The sequence below is a fragment of the Lissotriton vulgaris genome, chromosome 6 (assembly GCF_964263255.1).
Source record: "Lissotriton vulgaris chromosome 6, aLisVul1.2, whole genome shotgun sequence".
NCBI classification, from domain to species: domain Eukaryota; kingdom Metazoa; phylum Chordata; class Amphibia; order Caudata; family Salamandridae; genus Lissotriton; species Lissotriton vulgaris.
Genome location: NC_141694.1, coordinates 1,171,631,545 through 1,171,657,138, shown reverse-complemented (window position 1 = coordinate 1,171,657,138; position 25,594 = coordinate 1,171,631,545). Strand labels below are relative to the sequence as shown.

At 45.1% G+C, this 25,594-nt stretch overlaps 1 protein-coding gene across 2 annotated transcripts in view; it reads right to left on the bottom strand.

The window, feature by feature from the left end:
- LOC147708597 (uncharacterized) overlaps window positions 1-25,594 on the bottom strand; it is a 139,239-nt gene that overhangs the window by 20,505 nt on the left and 93,140 nt on the right. For both annotated transcript variants that reach the window (XM_086927275.1, XM_086927276.1), the window contains 2 exons: window positions 19,890-19,979; window positions 19,268-19,375 (listed from right to left, as the gene is read on the bottom strand). In XM_086927275.1, coding sequence (XP_086783401.1) covers window positions 19,268-19,375; window positions 19,890-19,979 — 198 coding nt within the window. The remainder of the gene's footprint in view (window positions 1-19,267; window positions 19,376-19,889; window positions 19,980-25,594) is intronic.

The window sequence follows — 25,594 nt, the reverse complement described above, 5'->3', positions numbered from 1 at the left end:
TCCTCATGTTCCACCATGCCATTTTTTTCTGAACTGCGTGCGTTACAACCACTAGATCCTCCCAACGACCTGTAGCTTGTGACCATTGTTCTTGTAGCCATTCCTGTAAGGGTCTCATGTGCAGCCGCACATTTGGCACTAGGTGTATGCATGATGCCATCATGCCCATTATTTTGCTCGCTGTTCTCACTGTCCGAGCTTGCCCCTTCTGGTAGAGCCGTGTCTCCTTCACGAGTGCTAGCGATCTCTTGTTGCTCTGGAACACCTTGCTCTGTAAGGTGTCGATCTGTGCTCCCAGGAAGATCTTTATTTGTTCTGGCTCCATTGAGGATTTGCCCCAGTGGATGGAGAATCCCAGGTTCATCAGAATGTTTGTTACTCTTTGTGCGTGCTCCTTGCACGTCCTGTATGATCTTGCTTTTATGAGCCAGTCGTCCAGGTAAGGGTACACGTGTATTCCCTCCCTTCGCAGGTGTGCCGCAACTGTTGCTAGGCACTTTGTGAAGACTCTTGGTGCTGATTTGAGTCCAAATGCCAGTGTTGTGAACTGGTAGTGGTCTTGTTCATTGGGATGTGCAGGTAGGCATCTTTGAGGTCTATGGTGACCATGAAGTCCCCGCCTTGTAATTGAGGAAGTACCGCTTGTAGGGAGGTCATTTTGAACTTTTGCGTTTTTATGAATTTGTTTAAGAATCTGAGGTCCAGGATGGGTCTCATTGTTTCGTCTACCTTTGGTACCAGGAAGTATGTTGAGTACACGCCCCTGTTCCTTTCTCTGTAAGGCACTGGTTCTATGGCCTGTTTTTGCAGGAGCTCCTTTGCTTCCGCTTGCAGCAGCTGTAGCTCTGTCCTTGCTAGCTGTCTTCTTCTTGGTTTTTTTGGCTGATGGTTTCCCTTCCAGCTCTATGCAGTACCCGAACTGTATGATGTTGAGAAACCATTTGTCTGAAGTTATTGACTTCCATTCCTGGAGGAAATGCTTGAGTCTTCCTCCCACTGGGCTTACATTTTCTCGGGTGTTCACTTCGTGTGACCCCTGTGTGATGTTCTTGTGCTTCACCCCGGGGGCTCTTGCTTGGGTGAGCACATGTTGTTTTGGCAAGTCACTTGGAGGGGGGTTGCTGGCCCCCTCTCCTGTTCTGACCACGTCCGTTCCCTTTCCCGTGAAAGGGCTGGCCTCTCTGCTGGTACTGCCAGGATTGTTTCTGTTGCCCTTGCTGTGCCTGGTTGTCTGCCTGGTGGGCTTGTTGGAACGCCTGGTGTGATGTTCCTGGTAGATTTCCACCTCTCCCAGTAGGTCTCCGAGATGGGGTGCCTCTTTTAGTCCCTCTGAACTGCAAAGCTCCCATGGACCTTGCCGTTTTGTTATCCTTTTTTAGTTGGCTGAGCTTCTCGTCTACTGGGGCCCCGCACAAAGTTTCTCCATTGAACGGGGTGTTAAGGGTGCTGTGCTGCACTTCTGGCTCTAAGCCTGAAATTCTTAGCCAGGCTTGTCTCCTTTCTGTAAAGCCCATCATCACGAGCCTGCTGGAGGTGTCTACTCCATCCAGGGCTGTTTTGATGCAAGAATTTGCCACGTTCTTCCCCTCTTCTACCAAGCTTTCAGCTTTCTCCTTGAAATCTTGAGCCAAGTTTTTTATTAACTGGCCCAGTTCATCCAGGATCTGGTACTGGTGTCTGTTCAGGAGTGCATTGGAATTTGCCATGCGCCAGTGCATAGCGGCATTCCGTTCAATTCTCCTCCCTACTAAGTCCATCCTCTTGCTTTCTTTGTCTGGAGGTGGTCCTGAAGTAGTAGGTATATTGGCCCTCTTTCTTGCTGTGGCTGCGATGATGGAGTCTGCAGAGACCGTGCCCTGAATGTAGGGTGGGTCTTTGGAGGAATGTTTATATTTCTTCTCCGTCCTAGGAGTGACGTATTTGCAGGTCGCAGGCTCCTTGAAAGCCTCTTTCCCCTGTGCCATGACACTTTCTAGCATGGGCAGGTACTGGCTCCTGGTCTGTGTGGGGAGCAGTGTCTCTAGAAGGAAGTCTGCCTTCTGCTTCTCTTCGTCGAGTTTCACCCTGAAAACTGCAGCTGCGTTCCTGATGACTGTGTTATAGACCCCAATGTCATCTGGTGGCGAGGGCCTCGAAGGATACATGTCGATGCTTTGTTCTGGGCTCTCGGCGTCGACGTCCTGCCATTCTATCTCCTGAGTTTTCCGAGGATGCCGAGCAGCGTCCTGCGGTCGTCGTCCCCTTCGTAGTCATAGTAGGAGGCCTCTTCCTCTTCTGGATCGTCAAAAGTTTCAACGTTCTCCGACTGTTCATCGACTTCTTCCACCTCTTCCTCCACTATCTCGACCACCTGTGTCTTAGGTTTCGTCGGGATTATGAAGTCCTTCATCCTGGCGTCGAATTCTTTCTTTCGCTGCAGGATGTTTCGTCTCTTCTTTTTTTTCCATTTCGGCAGCCTGTTCTGCGTCTAATGGTTCTGCTGGTCTTTTCGGCGGAAAGCTCGGCTTTTCTTCGGGTCTTTTTCCATCAGCGTCGAACGTTCCTTTTCGAGGACGTTTTTCGACGACTTTGGCTGTTCTTCAGCTCTCGGCTTCGGGGACTCCTCCTCAGAGGATCCGCTGGGCCTGGGTTTTGCTGCGGACGCCGAGGTTTTCGGCGTCGGCGCTTTCTAGACTTTCCCCTCGATCTTTCAAGACACAGGGTCTCTCGGGGCTCTAGGGGCCGTAGAGTCTTCTACCTTTTCAGGAGTCTTCGTAATATCGGTCTCTACGACCGTGTAGACGTCGTCTTCGGCGGCGTTGTTGTCCTCTTTGTCTGATGATAACCCAAGGTCTCGAAGGGACGGTGGCTGGCCCTTGCCCTGCATGCTGGCGTTGGCTACCCTCTGTCTCGCTCGAACTCGCAGAGTCTTCGGCGTAAAGGCGGAGCAGGCGTTGCAATCCTCGCTCTCGTGGTCGACCGGTAGGCAAAGGTTGCAAACCGGGTGCTGGTCCTTCTGCGCGTACTTGTGGTGGCAGTTACGGCAGAATTTGAAGGGAGTGTTGTCCATATCCTGCGTTCAGGGAGCCCCCTGAGCGTGCATTCCACGATGGACGTCGAAGTTCTTGAAGTTCCTTCCTTCCTTCGTCGTCTTCTTCGATGGTGTAGTCTCCTCTAGTCTCTCCCAATCTTTTCGTGCAAAAATTGCTTCTTTTCCTTCTTCTTTCTCCAAAAATGTCTGGAGCCCTTTTGGGAACGATCCAGACCCAACTGCGGAAAAAAGAATCTGAAGATGGCGCCCCCGCAGGAAGCATGCCGACGTCACCGGAAATACACCAAAAGGTGGGACGTCGACGCCCACCTGGGCTACGAAAAAAAACCAAAGAAAAGACTACGATTCCGGACCCAACCACAAGACCGCGGAATAATGCACAGCATAGTGAATCCAGAAAGATTCAGGCTGCAAAACTGGGTCAAAGAGTAAGATCTTGTACTGTTTTCTTTGGCTCTTGGCTTGATTGGTGTTGGTACCAGGTGGTTCTAGTCACAAGCGAGTATTTTGGTCGGCTCATTGTTAATTGTACTTATCTATTCTAAGTTCCTGGTTTGACTCTGTCATTATCTGAATTTAACCCTTAGGGAAAACGGTAGCCAAAAGACGGAGCTGAGGTTTTCCAACACCAGGGTCTTCTTGCAGGTATGGAGGTAGGGTTGAAAGTCTGGAGTGCGGTCTCCCTCCTGTTTACTCGTAACTTGAGGCTTGTCTGGGTAATTGAAGTGACTGTTATGGGACAAATTAACTGTCAACCTTTTAACACAATATGGACAATTTATTGACAAACTATTGATGACCTATGATCATTCTGCTTACGTGTCTGAGTACCCGAGCATCGCCCTAGTCCACCCGCTTGTTTCTTTTTGCTAAGACAGGTCTGGTCTCCTTGCTAGGGCACACCTGGTCATGCTGGGAGTTACTGAAGATTGATTGCAAGCTATTGGTTGTTTATTTGATCTTAGTTGTTTTTTTTTGTTTCTGCAGTTGTGTTGAAGAACCCTTAGATAGGGGGTTAGCCTGCAGTATTAAACAGAGCACATACACACAATACATTGCAAGTGTGATCTAGGACTCGAACAAGGTCGCTGGCAAGGTGTTCGGATGGTAGATGTTAAAAGATTGGTGGAATAGATGGGAGATAAGAGGGAGGGTGAATTTTCCATCACAAGTCTGGTGATAGTTTTGCACTCTTGGGTAGTAAAGAAGAAAGAATTAGGGCTTAAGCCGCACCATTTAAGATAGACAATTAATTAAATTAAGAAATATTTAACAACTATAGTGAAGAATGGTGAGGTGGAGAATAAAACCGTTGTGCTTAGAAGTCACCCTCGCTGACTCAAGACCTGGCTCCACAACAGATTCAGCAACACAGTGCCTGAATACCCCCAGGGATGATTAGCCGCGCAATACAAGTACAGTTTGATTGATTGATTGAAAGGGAGAGGCTTGACAAAGGTGATTTAATTTCCCAAGAACAACAAATGCCAAACAACACTAAATGGCTGCAGTCTTTGAGTAACACTCTGGAATCTATAACCCTGCTGCTGGTGAGACTTGTCTATGATCATAGCAGAGATATTAATATGCTAATATTTCAACGTCCTATACATCTCAACGGTGGGAACCAGGTGGTGAATAATGAAGGGTTTAAGAATCATGTACAGCAACAAAAACTTAAATTCCATACACAGGAGGCCAGTCAGACAAATTTGCAAATTACTAACACTATCCAGCAACTTGAGCCTGAAACCTCTGCGCAAGAGTCTAGCCAGTCAAACTTGCAAATAGTTGAACAATAAAAAACCTGAAGATGTAGCTAAATGCCCCCAAAATTGTGATTATCCTAAGCATCAAGTAGAAGGACCAGGGGATAGATGTGAGCCATACATAGAATGAACCAATTAGGAAAATTAAATAGTGGTTTCTAGAGAAGCTTTTAAGCCTGAGGTAAAGGATGGGCAAAAACAGAAGGCAGAGAATAATGTCTTCTCAAACTTCCCCAAAAATATTGGTAGCAATAGAGATCATAAAAAGAAGTCACATAAAATGTCAAAAAGCTGTTTGCTGGTGAAGGCGTTCTTCCCTAGTCATTATTAATGGAGGCAAGAGGAAAATAAAGTGCATGGCCCCATTGCAAAAAATCTGTCAAATGTAACATCAATGGATGACATGTCAGAGGGTATATTAGTGGCACCATTCTTCAAGCAATTGAATAACAAAACTCTTAGCATCAGAGTTACAATTAATCTTCTACCTAAATTGGTATCTTGGAATATAGCAGATGAGGGTGTCTATAGGTAATAAAATGAGACAACGCGATAATGGTGCAGTGGATTGTTTAGTAGGAAACACTAAGAAGCATGGTCAATCGGAAACAGATGATAGAATAGTGTTGTTGGTAGATTTCTTTTGAGATGGAGGACAGGCTTCTCCTTTAAATCGATCAAGAATCCTGACAATCTTTTCTTCCCTCCCAAAATAATCAATGATAGCATCAAAAGATATATCCCTGGTAATGTTGCCTAAATTGTGTAGGGCACATTGTCGTGATACACCTCCATTCAAGATTAATAGTTGAATTGGTTCTAGATCATATTGATGATTTGCGTTGCTCTGGCTATGATGTTTACGAAAATAACAAGAATAGTGTCTTGAACCAAAAAGATGACAAAACTCCTACATAGGGTCTACTATACCAGAGTTCAGTTATATATAAAGGGGAAGTGTCGGATGATCAATGTTTGAGGGCATGTGGACACCAAGGCACCTTTCTGCATACCCTTTGGGATTGCCCAGTCCGGAGTGAGTTCTGGGAGAGAGTAGCCACATGTTAGAGGCTGCAACGGACGTGCAGGTAATCATGGAAGCTCTACTGGTCCTATGGGTGGTTTGAAGGGAATCAGATGCAACCTCCCACTAATGCATATTATTCAATATAGGGTTCCTGCTTGCAAAAAGAGAAGTAGCGCGTAAACTGGGCTCATAGAGGCCTCAGGCATAAAAGATTGGGGAAGGGAAATTGATATAGGCTGCACACAGGAAAATAGTATTTACAAAGGAAGAGGGTGCTCGAAGAAATTGGAGAAGATCTGGAAAGGGTGGAGAAGTGAAGAGTGAGGTGTTTGGGATACTGGCGACCCCTGCGGGTTAGAAGGGCGCGGGGAGAAGAAGGTGGGGAGTTGAGATAGCAAGCACATGTTCCATGGTTGGAAATGTAATTGAAAACTTTTTCAAAAATTGACTGGAGGAAAGAGGAAGGTCAAGGGCATTTCTATCAAATAGAAAATGTTCTGATCAGGGCCAATGGTAAGAGAGTTGTGAAACAAGCCATTTTGGTAAGCGAGCGAATCGCGATAACTAAAAACGTCCAGGGAAGATAGATATATATATATATATATATATCAGCGGTATATATTGGCTGGGGAGCAGTGATGCTGAAATATTCTTTTAACACCACTTGGTTTTATAAACTTTTGATGTTCCAATTGATGCAAGTAAAAAGAACTTCGAACGAGGAAGGGAGCCCACGTGGGATTATACATCGGCAACAAGTCCTAATGATATTGAGGGAATACAAAGCCCAGAAGGCGATCGTGATGACGCTCATTGGGGCGGGACTTGAATTTAAATAAATAATTTCTACCGAGAAAACTCCCTTTTCCTCTTTCATTCAGCCAGTGATCAAGAGCACATGGGTGCTCGAAACGCGTTTGGCAGCTTATTTGGAAGGCATTGAGCACTGCTGCTACCTTTGCTGCCGCTGACATCAGTGTGTACTAAACCCCCGTGTGTGGTGTCTTCTCTGGGGCAACCTTGGTGAATGATTTATAGCGGCCCGTCCAGCCGCGAAGATGCCCTGCTGCGGTTCCTGGGTACTTGAAATCATGAGTGCCAGCAGGAACGGAGGGTGCCTTGGTCATCGGTATATATTGGCTGGGGAGCAGTGATGCTGAAATGCTTTTAACACCACTTGGTTTTATAAACTTTTGATGTTCCAATTGATGCAAGTAAAAAGAACTTCGAACGAGGAAGGGAACCCACATGGGATTATACATCGGCAACAAGTCCTAAAGATATTGAGGGAATACAAAGCCCAGAAGGCCATCGTGATGACGCTCATTGGGGCGGGACTTGAATTTAAATAAATAATTTCTGCAGAGAAAACTCCCTTTTCCTCTTTCATTCAGCCAGTGATCAAGAGCACATGGGTGCTCGAAACGCGTTTGGCAGCTTATTTGGAAGGCATTGAGCACTGCTGCTACCTTTGCTGCCACTGACATCAGTGTGTACTAAACCCCCGTGTGTGGTGTCTTCTCTGGGGCAACCTTGGTGAATGATTTATAGCGGCCCGTCCAGCTGCGAAGATGCCCTGCTGCTGCTGCGGTTCCTGGGTACTTGAAATCATGAGTGCCAGCAGGAACGGAGGGTGCCTTGGTCAGCGGTATATATTGGCTGGGGAGCAGTGATGCTGAAATGCTTTTAACACCACTTGGTTTTATAAACTTTTGATGTTCCAATTGATGCAAGTAAAAAGAACTTCGAACGAGGAAGGGAACCCACATGGTATTATACATCGGCAACAAGTCCTAAAGATATTGAGGGAATACAAAGCCCAGAAGGCCATTGTGATGACGCTCATTGGGGCAGGACATGAATTTAAATAAATAATTTCTGCAGAGAAAACTCCCTTTTCCTCATTCATTCAGCCACTGATCAAGAGCACATGGGTGCTCGAAACACGTTTGGCAGCTTATTTGGAAGGCATTGAGCACTGCTGCTACCTTTGCTGCCACTGACATCAGTGTGTACTAAACCCCCGTGTGTGGTGTCTTCTCTGGGGCAACCTTGGTGAATGATTTATAGCGGCCCGTCCAGCCGCGAAGATGCCCTGCTGCGGTTCCTGGGTACTTGAAATCATGAGTGCCAGCAGGAACGGAGGGTGCCTTGGTCAGCGGTATATATTGGCTGGGGAGCAGTGATGCTGAAATGCTTTTAACACCACTTGGTTTTATAAACTTTTGATGTTCCAATTGATGCAAGTAAAAAGAACTTCGAACGAGGAAGGGAACCCACGTGGGATTATACAGCGGCAACAAGTCCTAAAGATATTGAGGGAATACAAAGCCCAGAAGGCCATCGTGATGACGCTCATTGGGGCGGGACTTGAATTTAAATAAATAATTTCAGCCGAGAAAACTCCCTTTTCCTCTTTCATTCAGTCAGTGATCAAGAGCACATGTGTGCTCGAAACGCGTTTGGCAGCTTATTTGGAAGGCATTGAGCACTGCTGCTACCTTTGCTGCCGCTGACATCAGTGTGTATTAAACCCCCGTGTGTGGTGTCTTCTCTGGGGCAACCTTGGTGAATGATGTATATATATATATATATATATATCACAAATTTCACTCCGAAAAGGAAACAAGAGGCCGGAGGAGGATCCTTTGGTGAAGCTTTTATTGCCCAGATGCACAGGAAAACAGTGGCGGCAAATATATTTCAGCGATGTCCGTGCCTTCATCAGCGCCCTTCACTGTGAGGAGTCTTTCGAATTATGTCCAATAGTCCTGCTCCTCTGTTTAGTAGTTTTGAGGCCACTACACTCCTCCCACTGAACGATGCCGTTCCCCTGTTGGAAGTTTAGGATGAATGCCGAACTCCAACTCCCAGCATGCACTGTTGTCACGCAGCCGGGCTGGTAATATGTGGGAATTTTCAAATGTTTGTTGTTGGTAGTGGCTTGGTGCAGGAATGGCGAGAGGACCCCCGCTGTGGACATCAGAGCTTCCAGACTTCACATCGGGTCACCTCGGATCGCAGCAGCCATCAATCAAGGCAGGTATATATATATCCTACTGGAGGATACCCTGACCCCCAAGCCATGGTCTTGGGGTCTCCCAGGGACCCCGCCAAAGCACAAAAGCTTATTTACAAAAATAATTAGCAGCTAATCTGCGAAATTCGCTGCAATTTATTATTTTTTAAAAAGCAAGTGAGGGCTCCTGGGCTTGCTTTAAAATAACCCCCAGGGTGGACAGGTCCCGGTGGCATATGATTAATATAGGATGAGGGACGCATGGGGCCCCCCTGCTAGGGCTTAACAAAGTCCCGGGAACGACCACCTGCCCGGGGCAGTTTACATCATTCATGCGGGTGGGCCAACTGGGCCCGCCTGCAGCCCCGGGGACCGCCACCTGCTCGGGGCAATTTACATTATTAATGTGGGTGCCCGAAGTGGGCCCGCCAGCAGTCCCGGGTACCGCCACCTCCAAGGCACAATCGAAACACTATGGGGGGCCTCGCAGAACCCCCCTGCCCAGGGCTATTTTCTATTATCTGGGGCAGGGCCTCCCGGACCCCCCTAACCCCAGGGACCGCCTCCTCCCTGTGGCTAATTTACATTATATGCGGGGCCTCTTGGACCCTCCCCTGCCTCAGGGAACGCCACCTCCCCGGGGCACACATACATTAATGAAGGGGGTCTGTTGCGGACCCCTGGCCCCGGGAAATACCACCACCCTGGGGCCAGCTCCAGCAATGTCCTGGGGTGCCCACCCCAAGGGCATTGCAGTTTGCTATGGCTTGGCAGGAGCCCTGCTCCCACCAAGCTATAGCAAACTCTGGTACGCTTCATGGAAGCCAGAGCATTAAAAATGTTCTGGCTTCCAGGAAGTGGAGCAGAATTGCTTTAGGACAGAGGGTGTTGCATGTTAGCAGCACCCTCTGTCCAAAAGCAATGCCAGTTCTCGCAGTAGGCAGGGAGCCAGCAGAGACCACGTAGGCCTTAAGACTCCCTGCAGTCCCCAACAAGGTTGCCATGCCCTAGAGGATGGGGTCCCGGGACATTGCAGTTTGCTTTGGAAGGGCTCCCGCCCTGCCATAGCAAACATCTGCTTCGCTTAAAGTAAAGTAAAGTGGTGTGAATTCCATCATACATCATCAAATAGAGAATCTAAGTCCATGTTGCGCACAGTGTACTTTAACACTGTCATATTAAATTGTTAGTAGTGCTGAAAGGAAGAACAATTATTACTGATTTTTATAGAGCTCCAGATTCAGCATTCTCAAGACCTATTACCTCTAATTTTGGAATGCAGAAATATTAAACTGTGCTACAGGGTTGGCAAATATTTTGAGATGGTAGAACATTGGTTGAGCAAAGATATGAATTTTTATTGATGGTGTTGTTTTAACATTTTCACTGGTATGAGGCTGTTTTTGCTGTTTTAACGCGCTGGATGAAGTCAGACAGGATTCTTAATATTTACTTATTTTACCTATAATATACATTAGGTGTTTTTCTCATTATGGTAAGCCAAATGTAGTTTGACGGAGATGAGGGATGGATATGTTGAATCATTCTAAAACAATTTCTTCGATATAATAGTTTTTATTTGTTGTGTTAAGAATGTATACGTAGTGTTTGTGAGCCCCGTTATGCTCCATTCAAACAAACAAATAAATAAAAAACATAGCACTGACTTTGGTTTCTGTGTTTTCCCGATTTAGTTGTTGATCTGTTTTTAAAATCTTTAAATACTGGAAGTAAACTTGTGGGTTACCCTGTTTTAACAAGAGTCTACATAACATATTCCCAAAACATTCCCGCTCAGTTTATGTTTCCATAGGAAAAAATAAAAATGGCTTTAAAGATTATTTATGGAGTGTGCCTATTTCAGTGTAGTGCCACTTGGGGTTCTACAATGGCTTTTATGGGTGTAAGGAAGAAGACATTGCAGATCACCTTTGAACTTGTAAAGAGCCAATGCAAGACCTGGGTGTTGCTGCAGTAGCAGGGTGGTTTGCAAAGTTTATTGCAGCTAATTCTTTGGAGTTTTCGATCACCTGCAGACAAAAGTTCAGGGGTTATAGTACAAAAACCTTCACTGGTGCAAAACAAGCATTTGCAATGCAATAGGTCTCGCATTAGGAAAGTTTGAGCTATTGGTATTGGTAAATGACAATTCTTTTATTTATGTTTTGTTTTTGAAAATTGCGAAATTAATAGCTTTGTCATTTACAATGCCAATAGTTATAACTTTCGCAAATGTGACACCTATAGCATTTGTAATGCAATATGTGTTTTTTTAATAATGCTTAAATAAAAGTTATCGTAATTTATAATGGCAATAGGTTAAACTTTTTAAATAACTTTTGTGAAGATTATGTTCAGTGTATTTTATTGTGACAAAAATCCAAGAACAGAAGTGAAATATTAACATCTTTTTGTTATCTGTTTCCTAAAGATTAGGATGGGGCTATGATATGGCCGGTGGGAAGAATTAGCAGCTGAGTGGCTTTACTTGGTTGTCCTTCAGCGCAGGGACATACTAGAAACAGTGTAACCAGGCGCTTTACAAATGTAATTATTATTATTATTACATTTGTAATAAAGCTTGAAACATTGAGAGAACATATTTGAACCAGTTGTTGTTGAATGGTTGCACAGATTGATGCTGTGGTGGCGCTGAGTGATGTTGTGATGGCGAGCGAGTGATGCTGTGGCGTTCAGTGATGCTGTGGTAGCGCGTAGTGATGTTCTAGTGCCCCTGAGTGGTGCTGAGTGATGCTGTATGCTACGCCATGTTTTGTTTTGCTATCCTATGTTTTGTTTTGTTATGCTATACTATGTTTTGCTATCCTATATATTTGGATTTGTTATGCTATGCTTTGTTATGCTATGCTATGTTTTAGTATGCTATGCTTTGTTATGATATGCTATGTTTTGTTGTGTTTTATTATGCTATGCTTTGTTTTCCTATGCTATGTTTTGTTATGCTATGCTATGTTTTGTTTTACTCTGCTATGTTTTGTTATGCTATGCTATATTTTGTTGTGTTTGGTATGCTATGCTATGTTTTGCTATGCTATTATATGTTTTGTTTTGCTATGTTTTGTTGTGTTTTGTTAAGCTATGCTGTTTTGTTGTGTTTTGCTATGTTTTGTTATGCTATGTGTTGTGTGTTGTTATGCTGTTTTGTTATGCTATGTTTTGTTATGCTATGCTATGTTTTGTTTTGCTATCCTATGCTTTGCTTTGTTATGCTATGCTATGTTTTGTTGTGTTTTGTTATGCTATGCTTTGTTATGCTATGCTATGCTATGCTTTGTTGTGTTTTATTATGCCATGCTTTTTTTTGCTATGCTATGTTTTGTTATGGCATGTTTTGTTATACTATGCTTTGTTATGCTATGGTATGCTTTGTTATGCTATGTTTTGTTATGATATGCTATGCTAAGCTTTGTTTTGTTATGTTATGCTATGTTGTGTTTTGTTATGCTATGTTTTGTTGTGTTTTGTTATGCTTTGCTATGATATGTTTTGTTGTGTTTTATGTTATGCTGTTTTGCTATGCTTTGCTATGCTATGTTTTGTTTGTTTTGTTATGCTATGCTTTGCTATGCTATGCTTTGCTATATAATGTTTTGTTATGCTATGCTATGTTTTGTTGTGTTTGCTATGTTTTGTTATGCTATGCTTTGTTTTGTTATGTTATGCTATGTTTTGTTATGTTATGCTATGTTTTGTTGTGTTTTGTTATGCTATGCTATGTTATACTATGCTATGTTTTGTTTTGCTATGCTTTGTTATGTTATGCTTTGTTTTGTTATGCTGTTTTGTTGTGTTTTGTTATGCTATGCTGTACTTTGTTGTGTTTTGCTATGCTGTTTTGTTTTGCTATGTTTTGTTTTGCTATCCTATGCTTTGTTTTGTTATGCTATGTTTTGCTATCCTATGCTTTTTTGTTATGCTATGCTGTGTTTTGTTATGCTATGCTATGGTTTGTTATGCTATGCTATGGTTTGTTATGCTATTCTGGTGAGGGTGTGTGAGGGTGAGGGCGTGTGAGGGTGAGGGGGGGTGAGGGTGAGTGGGTGAGGGTGTGTGAGGGTGAGGGTGTGAGGGTGAGTGAGGGTGTGTGAGGGTGAGGGGGTGTGAGGGTGAGGGTGGCGGGGTGAGGGTGACGATGTAACGTTATCTATGAGCAAGGAAAAAAGGAAACAAAGGTCAGATTGGGTGCACATTGAAAGACAGCGTCAATAACTTTTATATAGCGCTCTGAACTACACACTGATCACCTTGAAGCAATATAAATGACTGGTGTTACTATTACCAAATCGAATCATTCATATGGACGGATGGGTTATCTGACCAAATTAAGATGCAAACTTAAGGCGTGTAGGCTGCAGCAGATGTCAGCAGCGAGCGTTTAACCCACCAAGGTATCTTGCACTTTCTACCTAAGGCAACACCTGGGTTTGTGCTGTGTGCTGTACACTCAATATTTTGAGTTGAAATAACAGCAAAAATGTAATAAACGGGTTAGCCGAACACTGCAGAAATAAATTACGCTGGTTTCATTTTAAAACCTATCCAAATAGTGTAAACTGTTGTGAACATAAAATGCAATAGATAACCAACACAAAAATTCACCCGAGAACAACGCGTCTCAATGAGGCTCTAGGGCCCAAAAGGACGAGATTAGATTTAATGTTTTAACTAGTCAGACCTAGAGCAGAAAATAAATTCACTATTGAGTGTACGTGCAAGAATTCAGGTAATTTAATAATAAACGAAGACATGGAACATAAGACATAGAACAACAAAAACACACAGCCATTGTTATAACAAAGCTTATCCGCAGGATAATAAAACATAACCTAAACTAGGCGTCTATGGTAAGCTGCTAGGAAGGGGTTAAACTGCTCTTGCCTGCACTTCCAGGAGCAGTCACGCAACATAGGGGGTGCTGATGAACAGTGGAAGTGACAAAGGAGCTTTACCCCTGTCACATCCCATTAGCACTGTGAAGGCTGAGAAAGGGAACGACAACTGCCTTAAAGCAGCCGGCCCCATAAATGAGTTTTGGTGAGTGTAGGAAGGTGGATATCTGACTATGGTTGCCCCCAACTTTTTGCCTGGTGTTTTCCTGGTTTTTCGACTTATTTGACCTAGGACCCTGCTATTCAGGACCCCAGGCCCACTGCTCTCTCTGTAAAATGGATTCCATGTACTCTAGGTACATATCTAATTGGATACTGAGTCACCTTATCAGCCCCTGTACAGTGTACATTAGGTACCCAGGGCGTAGGTGCACCTAGGGCCTACCAGGGGCTGCAGCATGTATTATGCCACCCCTGGCTGGCCATCCAAATCTGACACAACTGGCTGCACGACAGCTGGGGCAAGGTGGTGTAATCACCCTTTGCTTTAGATATAGTATTCCTATTTCTAACCCTAAAATGAACACATATATTCCTATCAGACACTCCTATGGCAGGCCTTATCAATCCTGAAGGCAGAGTGCTTGGAATTATGTGAGATGGTGCTCTGGCATGAGCTGAGCCCGTTTGCAGCTTGCGGAACCAAGTCCTAACAGCTGTTCCATGATAACGCTATACCATATACTCTTAAGTGCAATATGAACCTCGCGGTCAAATGCTAACTTTGGTATAGCATTATCAAAACATGTCGAGTAAGGTGTCATACGAATTGGAATACTACCCCCTCGCCAATTCTGGCACCGGGGGTAGCATTCCACCCTTCTAGAGGGACACGACATGTATGTAACTGTGAACCCCGGTTAAAGTTAACTCGAGCCTCAGCATCACAAAATGGATGCTGCCACCACAGACACAAGTCTGACCTCCTGCTGCTGGGAGTCCTTCCAGCGAGGGAGGCTCAGACAAAGGGTTTCCTGCCTTGGGAGGTGCTAGCACCACCCCAGACAGGATTTTGTGTATTAGGTAGGCCAGGGATGAAAGGAATGAGACATGCCTGGGGCACACAAGGTGTCCTGTGCATACACCGGTCAAAATCAGTTCCTGGGGCACTCCAGTCCCAGAGCTGGTGCAAGACCGGACAAAGGAAAGGGGGTGTAACCACCCCCCTTCCTGGTCCCACCCAGAGGAGGGACCTAGTCGTAGTGCAGCCCCCTTTAGCAGAAAAAAGGTAGGAGCTGGTCCCATTCCAGATCAGATTACTCTTGACAAATTCTACGAAGAACCTTCTCCCTCCTGAACCATCAGAAGACTGAAGAATCTCCCCTATGGTCAGGGAGTGACCATCCTGCTTCGCAGGCACCATCAAGCTCCTGTGCGGTTTGCTGCAAGTCCTTCCATCCCGGAATCCAACGACCCAGCTCGACAAGACCCGGACCTCCAGACCTCTCTGACCTCTACCCACATCCACAGCACAGCTGGGACCCGTGGGTGCGACGAGCAACGTGGAGACGGCCATCTTGAGAAAACCTGCACAGTGCTTCCAGCACGACCGCCGAGGGATCCTCGAGTGAGTGCACTGGGGTTTGAGAAGCCCCCCACCGACGCAGCTCCTGCACCAAAGACCAGCCCCCCAGCATCCACGAGATCTGCGTGGGGCCCTTTTGCCTGGTTGCTGCTGGTCCTGTTGTCTGGTCACTTGCCGGCTGGATAGTGACCTCTGAGACGACGACCCGAAGAATCCAACACTGCTGGTCTGGTCCCCCAGACTCGCCCTTGCTTCCCTGTGAACGAGAAGCACCCCGGACCCTTCTGGTCCGCACCAGATGCTATCTTTGTTCCACCGCGTGGCTTGCATTAGCCAAGGCCTGTTGTCCAGATCGACGATCCGACACCGCCGACAGCAGCAGACTACGTGGGACAGCTCGTGACTCCAGCCTGGTCGTGAAGCGCAGCTCCTGGTCCGCGCAGCTACAGAGAGAAGCGACCCTTCCTTCACCTGACTGCGGCGACAGCATCTGGTTCCCTCCTGGTTCCAGCCCCGTCACTGGCTAGTGACCGAGACTCTGTCCCCTTCCCTTTCAGGACTTCTTCCTTCCAGTTCCATCCTTGGAACCACCGGACCATTCCATCTGGCTGCCTGCCAGCAACTCCTTGTTTCAGGCATCACCGGGGACAACGCAGCAAACCCGACGCAACTTCAGCCCTATGCACCCGCAGCCTATGGGTTAGGTAACTAAAGCTTCTAGGTGCTGAAGTCTGTGTACACTATCCTAGTGTCCAGGTCCACTGTTGTTTTCCCTCCATCCAGCCGGGTTCGTCCGGAATCCGTAACTTTCTAAACTGTAGTATCCATAGACGTTGGTACGCATCCCGCGTGAGAGTTTCCACTCTGCACGTGAGTCCTGTGGGCCTCCTGCTCCTTACTTACCTAGTTTGTAGCGTAGTCCCAGCGATCCTCCAGCCTCTGGATCTCTTTACAGTACTTTCTTTCCTCGCATTCCATTGTATTGAGTATATGGTTTGTCGTGCCCCTAAGGCGCACTTGTAAATATTGTGCGAACTCGTATTTCCTTTTTAGTATCGTCATGTGCTTAGCCCTCTGACCTCATAAAGAGTTCAGAGATGTATGTTAGTTAACCCCTTCCATGCTGGTGACGAACCCCAGCCGTCATGCACTACGGTGCTCGTGTGCTGATGACGGCTGGGGTTCGTCATGGCCCGCCCCTGTTCGTTTGTTTACCGCACGGGGGCGGAAACCGGCCAGCAGGGAAGGGGTTAATAAATATCTGTTTATTTTCATAACAACCTGTGTGGTGTCCTTTCACTTGGTATTCAAGGGGTTATATGTGGTAAAACAGCTGGCTTCACATGCCATTCAGTTTAGCCTAAAGACTGCTTTTGTCCACGTTACTAGGATAGCTGGTCTATAAGGCTGACTTACAACCAATCACCATAAGGGTGGTTTGGACTGATACAAGGTAATCACTAGAACTAGTGAGCATCATATATCAGGCCAACTTCTCACAGTGAACAGTGCAATTAAACACATTACTAATTGTGCAGCTCTTTAGCAAGAGGGGGCTCCAGTTCGCAGCTTTATGGATGGGCGTACACAAGGGGGGGGGGGGGTTAATTTACTTTTCGGCTCAGGCGTTTGGCTCGGGTTGCCACAGCAATCACCCTTGGGGGTTGAACTTTTCAGGAAATAAAATGCCCCAGTGAGTAGATTTATGGCCCTGAAGGTTCACAGGGGGCCCTGCGTCGAGACCCATGCCCCAATCGATACTGCGTACACCACCTTCCTCACTGCAAACAAAGCGGACGGCTGCAAGTGTTTGGAGATGCCAGGATGACCGTGAGAACCTCGGGGGGGGGGGGGGGGGGGGGGAGGTCCCTACCCCCACGCACGAGTTACTTTGCTCACCCACTTCATAGTATTTATGGGGGGTCGCAGTCCTTTCAGAGCCTACAGGAGAGGCCAAAACTGCTTAATCCACACCCCTCGAATGAGATTTCAGACTGAAAACAGAACATGCGTCTTTAACTGGCCTCTCTCCGATGTCCTTGGTGCTCTGCTAGGAAGGTGGACCCTGGGCATTCACTTCCACTAAACCCGGCCATGCAACTAGATGGACTTGTAAGTTAACATTCACTGCAATTGACAAATAGCAAGCAATGCAATCTCGGTGGATCGATTTAGGTGGTCATGGGGGCTCTGTGTCCGGTCTCTACTCTAACCGCATAATTTTGAATCTTCTGTAGGCAGCCCAAAATCTTCTTATATGCCAGATAGAAAGATTACCACACAGTGGTCTAAATGTGAAACGACTGGCGCACGGTATCATGGTACATTTGGACTCCAAGGGCCTGGAGTGTACCAGAGAATCAACAACACGATATGGTAAAATGAACTGTAGGAGCGTCCGGGCTCATTGCGTCATCAAAGAACCAACCCCTTGGTTTTCACCTCCCTGGAGATGATGGCGGTGATGCCATCTAACTGCAGTCTAATGGCCAAGGTACGCAAAGCCACCATCCGCTCGGATGAACCCGCTCACTCTCGCCGAAGAGCAGACAGTGTTGAGGTAAGAACTCCATGCTGGCAGCAAAAATATAGAAATCGTGTAGAGAGACCACAGGTTTGGCTTTTTAAATAATAAAAATCCTTACAAAGCGTACTTCACTGAAGTCAGTGGGGTAATTTGGGACTGAACATACGGACAAGGCTAAAACAGGTAGTAAAATAAACAAGAGCTGGCTCGAAAAGCGGAAGTTCGGCAGCGTCACGCCTGTTGTGGAGCGGGACTTCCGCCTTCTGCGGGAAGCCCGATCCCATGGCCGAGAGGAGCAGTGGTGACGCGGGGCTCCCATGCCTGAAAGAGAGCCTAGCGTTGGCTGCAGACGTAAGGAGGGCCGCCGATGCACGTGCGGGGCTCCCATGAGTGAAGGAAGCCCCGCGTGTGCCAGGTGATACACAGGAGATGACACCAGCGCAGCAACAAGAGCCCGGTGAAGTAAGGGGGGGGTGGTGGTGGTGGTGGTGTGTGTTGTGTGTGTGTTCGTGTGTGAGTGCGCGCGAGAGAGAGAGAGTTTGCAGGAGGCTGAGAGGTTGCAGGAGGCTGACTCAGAAGTGGGACAGGAGATGTGCACGGCGCGTGGCTGTACGTGTGGGTGCACCTGCTGAAATCGCCAAGGGCTCTGCGCGTGCCCATCTCCTGCCCCACTTCCAAAGCAAGTCCCTATCAATAGAGCTCGCTGGAGACAGCAGCGCTTTGCGCTGCTTACGCTAGCTCGACCTAAAAAAACTGGTGAGTTCATTTGTACCATTTAGTTGCTTCTCTAACAAAGGATTGAGAAAATAGTATTTGCATCGGGGCAAACATTGTAAACTCTGACTTCACACTATTTTGGCTGTGTTTACATAACAGGAAGGGGGAGAAATGCACTTTTCTCAACTTATCAATGAAAAACATGGGATCAAGGTTTGATCAAAATGATTCTGTTTACATAGAAACAAAAATGTACTTAAGAAATTTAATTGACCAGAATCTCTTTTCTAAACAATATATCCTACAGTTGAATCAAATGTCTTTATTTTTGCTCTGGTGGCAAAAAATATCTCATGTGTGGGCTGAGGAATAGGTTGGCAGCACTACTGGCTTTAACATAAACAGCAAAAAATGCAGCTACCAAGTTTATGGGCTGTTATATTGTGGAAGAGCAATGTAGATGGAATTTTTCAAGTAAAAAGATGATCATAAATAGTCATTCAGATACTGGTCTGACATTTGGAGGAATACATGGTAAGACCTTATTCAAAAACCATAGGAAAACTCTGATAATGGAACTTTGGAAATAAACTTAAGGGAGCCAATGAGCAAAGAATTTTCAGAAGACAGCGAATCTGTGAATTAATTCTTAACTAATAAAATATCATCAGGATTTTAAACATCGCTCAATAATGCAGTGGTCACCTCTACTAATACAACAGAAAAACTGCAGTCTACAGACCTGTGGGACTAGTAGTACATTCCCATCTCTCAGAGTGCTGTTTGTTCATAGAATACGCTTCTTCAGATACAACGTTCAGTGGTCCTTCCTGTGTATTAACTGAAGTCCCTGTAAGAAAAAACACAATTACTTGAAAATACAAAGCATAAGCATTAATAAGAAATGTAAATCCTTTCACTACAACATGCACTCCTTCTGCAGAGGCTGGGCTATCTATTAGAACCTTTGCACAAATGAAAAAGCACAGTTCAAACTTCACTAATATCAATTTGGTAAAAGTTATAATAGATCAGGCCATAGCTAGTAGAAACGTGTTTACCATTAGTGGTAGAAAAGAATAGACAGATCTGATGAGTTTCAAAAAGTGGCAAGTGGAAAAATTACCATGAAACTCTTAAAAATTAATCCATTTGGTATATGATGCGCATCTGCGACAACCCCGTACTAATCTGAACAAACCATAGTCCACTGCCATCAGCAATTGACCTTTAGAACATATGCATTTTATCTTTATAATGCTTTTCGCTGTGTACTGTGTGTTACTATAAGGACATAAATAAGCAAGTAGAGGGAAGGTGGAAATCTGACATTGTACTCCTGCTTGATAATATATGCGTCTTACCTGAACCTGGTGCTGAGAGACTTTCACTTCCTTCTATGTTGTGAAGATCCCACGCTTTCACCTCTAATTCACCACTGAGAAATGGATATCCTGTAGAGCAAAAAAAAAGGGTAACCATTTTATGTAAATAAAAAATTAAGTATCTTATGCTGGAACCCATACCATCCCATGGCCCAGTTTGAGTGGTTCAGTAGACTAATGCATGCACAGCAGAAACCTTTATTTGAGCACTTGGCCACAGGTTCAAGCTCCTGCAGATCCACTCAGCTTTTGATCTCTCTGAAGTAAAAAAAAGAATTAATACAAGTTGGATAACAATATACCCCTGTTGGTGACAAAATCCCCCCAGAGGTGAACTTGGTCATAACAAACTTTTGTTTACTGTGTACTCCAAGCAAACATGGTTTTGCTTATTTATTAAAACTGGTGGGAGATTCTCGGACCAGATAACAACATTTACACTGGTTTGAACATGTAGCAACAGCTCTTTCGAACAGTTCTGCTGCGTGTGTAACAGGGACAGGAGTTTGCATGACAATTAGTGCAACTTTGCAAAAATGAATACAGATTGGGCAAAAACTATCTGAAACCCTTTGCTTAGAATTCATTTGACATTTGTAACACCGATGGAAACAGAAAAAACTACTAATCCATGAACAATAACCTTTGTAAAAAAAAAAAACTGTGGCCCTTTTGTAATAAGAAACAGTTAATTGTATTGCCCTCCTATTTTAACAAGCATTGGCAACACCAATAGGTTGCAGCACTCGGAGAGATAGGTGCTCGCAATTTCAATGTTTTTTAGCCATGTTGAATAGCAGTAGCATCTTAACTTTTCTGAAAGGCCCCTCTCAGTGCCCTACTATAAATCACCAATATGAAGGTATGAACTTGATTACACTTCCTTTTATTCTACTTACTCTGTTTCTTTAAGCCGGAAAGTTAGTTCGGTGGGCTGAGATGGTACTCTAAAGATGTGCTTTGAACATCTGGGTGATAAGTTCGATTTAATAGGAGTACTCAGTGCTCAACAGGTTTCCAGGTCCAGGTGTATAGTACCTGAGTGTCTACTTACAGCACTAGATTTGCTGAGTCCTCCGTGAATAGAATTCTGCTTGCAATGGGAACGGTCACTTTCAGGCAGGGCGTTAGCTGCTGCGTTGCAGTCTGCAAAGGCCTTCCACACAGGTACCCGGGCCGGGTCATAGCTTCTTTGGAGGTGTTACAACCCCAAAAGGGTGGGAGGGATAAGAGGCAACATCGCCAAAAAAAATGAACAACAGGGGTCGGGCTAGGTGAGCAACACACCTATTGGAAAGAAGGTAAATTAGTGCTATGACGCGACCAGCTATGTCCGCGCCATAACGTTTTTTTTGCTGTTATGGTGGTGGGGACCTATACGACAATGAGAGGGAGTGGCAACACGGAAAATGAGTGGGAGGGACCAAGGGACCAAGCAGACATATACATTGTGAGGGAGCAGAGAGACATGAAAAAAATCGTTTTTATGTGTTTAAATAGTATAACATGCATAACATATGCTCTGGGAACGGATGCTGTAAATGTACTAACTATTGCTTTTCACCATTATAGGTGATTAAAATTGATGATTAAAATTTATAATGCGCAAGACAATGACCCGCAGGTATCAAGGCGCCTAACAGAAAGAAGTCAAAAAGAAGAATGCTTCTATGCTACATGTACGCTTGCGTAAAAAGGTGAGTTTTCAGAGCCTTTTTAAAAGCCTGAAGGGTGGGCAGAGATCTTATTTCCAGAGGAAGAGCATTCTACCAGGTAGGGGCCAAGGTGGAGAAGGCCTTACCACCCCATTTCGCTCTCCTGAAACGAGGGGTCGTTAACAGAAGTCTCCCGGAGGATCGAAGGTTTCTGGTGGGGAGATAGCGGGACAGGATGGAGCCTAGACCAGAAGGGCTGTTTCTGGCCAGAGCCTTGTATGTAAGGCACAATATCTTAAAATGGATCCGGGCCTCTACGGGGAGCCAGTGTAGCAGCTTTCTAGCTGCTGTGGCTGAGGAGCGCTTGGGGAGGTCCAGGACGAACCTGGCAGCGGCATTTTGGACTACCTGTAGGCGTTGCAGTAGGCCCTTTTTCAGGCCCGCATACAAGGCATTACAGTAGTCAATCCTAGAGCCTATTAAAGCAACTGCTAGTTGTTTCCTGGCCTGGAGGGAGAGGTAATTCCTAATTCTTCTCAGGATATGAATCAAGCCCCAGCAGGTGGAGATGGTACGACTAATCTGCTTGCTCATGTCCAGGGCGGGGTCAATCATGACCCCCAGATTCTTAGCAGAGATGGTGGGGGTGGGACAGGCTCCCAGTGACTCTGGCCACCAGCTAGGCGACCAAATTTCCTCTTTCCCTCCGAACACCATCACCTCTGTCTTCTCTCCATTTAGTTTGAGCGAGTTTGTTATCATCCACTTGCCGACTGCCTCCATGCAAGATCTAAAATTGAAGGCAGTAGGAGCGCTAGCATGGGAGAGAGGGACCAGGATCTGGGTGTCATCAGCATAGGTGGCACTCAAAGCCTCAACATTATTTTATTCTGGGCAAATCACATAATCTCTACGTGCCTAAAAACTAATGTGTGTCTGTAATGCAACTGGTGCTCATGTAAAGCACTCTGATCCCTTCGGGTCGAGTTTGTGCTATATAAAACTGTGAAAAAAAGGTATGATCAGGGAAAAACTTACAGGTTTGAGAGGCCTGGGAGTGAAAAGATGCACTCTGTAGAGCGTTTACACAAAAAAACATAAGCACACCAGTGAAATAAAATAAATAAAACAGCACTGGGATGGGGTTGCGATGGGGCAGGTGGGAGGGGAAAAGAGGCAACAGGAGATGGTGGATGGAGTGAGCTCTAGTGTGGAGTGCTCAAACACAGTGCGGTCCATGCTCTGGAGGGGGCTAAACTCAAGAAGAGGCATGACGTATGCATCCCATGGACAAATGGGAACAAAGAATATGAGACGGACGATGGAACAAGCCAATGGTTAGCCTGTGGGAGGGCTGAAGCCCACGTTTTGAACACAACACGTCTCTTCGAGACAGCACATGCGCTGTGTAGCCGAGACTTAAAAATTATGACAATGTATTTGTTCCATTATTACTGTTAAAGGGGTTAACAGTAACATGTTTGTTACAGCATTTAAACGTACCAAAACCGCATTTGCTAGTACCTTATAGAACGGTATTAAAAGAAGTTACTATTTTTTACAAAAAAAAAGAAGTTACTATTTACCAGTATGTAAATATGGTGATAATAGAACCAATTCAGTTAGCTCTTTTTTTAACTAAATCTTTAATGAATGTGAAGTGGGAAAGTTTTCACATCATGGGACTTTCAGTGCCTTCAGAATAACAGTTCAAAATTGGTAGCGGCGATAAAACTCTAAATAGCAAGAGACATGCATAGCCAACTCTAGCACTCTAAAGGCAGGACAGAGGTTCAGTTATCCATTCCAATTTCTCTTTTCTTCAGCATTTGGGCTCTCGTGAACACCTTGAACGCTCCCCTCTGTTCCACAAGTAGCCACTGTACAGCCTTCAATGTGAGGATTATGTACTGTAGTGGCTTCACTTTTAGGACTATGGTGGCTGACCAGTTTCACGCTAGTTACAACTGCAGTTGTTTAGTTGTAGCCCATGGACAAAACCGGTCTATTGTTGAATGACCTATTGTGTATAATACTAACTGTTGGTTTTGTGTCAGTTCATTGCTTATCACCGGTTGGCTTGCTATTCAATCACATGTGCTTGCTCTTGCTTCTTTGTCAAGGTTTTCTTTACTCTTCTGGTGTTTCTCCTTCCCTGGAGCATAACTTATGTATCATCATTTTGATTGAATGACTTGCATCCTTCCACTGCTTACATTCAGGCAACTACTTTTTCCTATGGCTTTCAGCACTCTATGAGACTAGAAAGCTTTTCTTGCTATCTCCCAAAAGTTCTGCTTTCCCCTCACATCCTTGCCCCATGCGCTCTGTTTCTACCCTTCAAAATCGTCCGTTGCAGCCCACACACTTCCCTTTTATGCCGTTTATTTTAAATTCACTCTACCCAGCCCCACTTTAGTCAACTGCACGACCCTGCTCACTGCTGCCAGCTAACACTTGAAGATGTTTAGTTGCTTCCCTAATGCTACACTCTCCTCTATTGGTCTCCTGTCCTATTTTTTCAGTTTTTATTTTTGGAGGGCCTGGCAAATCCAATTTGTTACCCAACTCTTCTTTCTTGATAATGTGCTTTAGTGCACTCCACTCTCCAAGATGAGCGTCTTGAACCTACATTAATTTTAAAAAGGCCAGCGCACTGCCAGGAGGCAGAGGTGTGCATGTGTGGTGGCGCACACACCTGAATGTGTCATCACGGCACGCGAGTCATAGGGTAAAACAAAAAAAAAGAACTAAAGAAAATGGCTGCTGCAGCATCATGACACATACAGGTACATGCATTATAACATCTGGGGCTGGACAATTTTTTTTTCTACTTTTGCTAAAGTTGAACAGCATTGACAACAAGCATTAGTTAAGTCAAAAGCTAATACCTTTCAAAAACAAGACCTAATCGGCTTTAGTAATGCTTGTTTCACTTTGGAACCTAAATGTTGTGACAAAAGTTTTGGTGCAATAATACCCGTCCACATATCAGGACAGCCTTGTGCTAAAATGACTTTGTGGGAAAATTGTTGAGAAGCATCTAGCATTTGAAGTGTGTGCTCAATGTCATAGGATTTATGTATGGATGAATACTAGTAATATGTCCACATAGCACACTTTTTTTTTATTTAGCAATGTGGAAGGATGACTTAATGGCACAGAAATAGAGGCCAATGGAATGATATGTGCCCCAAGATATCTTTAATAAGTTTGACCCTGTTCAGGACAACTCATTCACAAGGTTCAAGATCTATACAGATAGCTTTCTGGTTGCTTTCAGACCCTTACATCAAATGACACATTGTCAGTGGTTCACCATAGAACATTTGAAAGAGCAAAGTGAACAGCTCGCTAACAAACAAATGGGACATATATTATATATATATATCGTGAAAAGTATCCCCTATGGGGAATTCTTGCGTATTCGCAGGATTTGCAGTTCAGAGGTTGACTTGGAAAAGTGCCAAACAGAAGCATTCAAAAGGTTTATTGCTAGAGGCTATCAAACTAACGCTCTCAGGGAAGCTTTGAATAAAGCAAATGAGCTAAACCGAGAAGAATATCTAAACTCTACCACAGCTATCAGAATAAGACAAGAATCTGTATCTGAGGTCCCTGAGAGGATTGTCATGATCACTACCTACAACAGTGAGGAGAGAAAATTGAGAGGCATTCTTAGAAAACACTGGCCCTTGTTAAAGACAGATATCACTGTAGCCCCCTTATTGCCTGAGGAACCTATAATAACGTTTAGAAGGGCACCGTCTATGCGGGATGCCCTGGTAAGATCTAGCCCAGAGGTCATTCCTAAAAAAGAGGGGTTATTTGAGAAGTCAGGTTTCTATAAGTGCATCTCATGCAGAGCCTGTAAATTTGGTGTTTCCACCAAGGAATACAAATCTGCATTTGATCTATCTCCCATTGCCATAAAGGGGCATTACACTTGCCGGTCGGAGTTTGTAGTTTATGTGCTCCAATGTACTTGTGGACTCAAGTACGTTGGTAGCACTAAGCTACAGGCCTTTA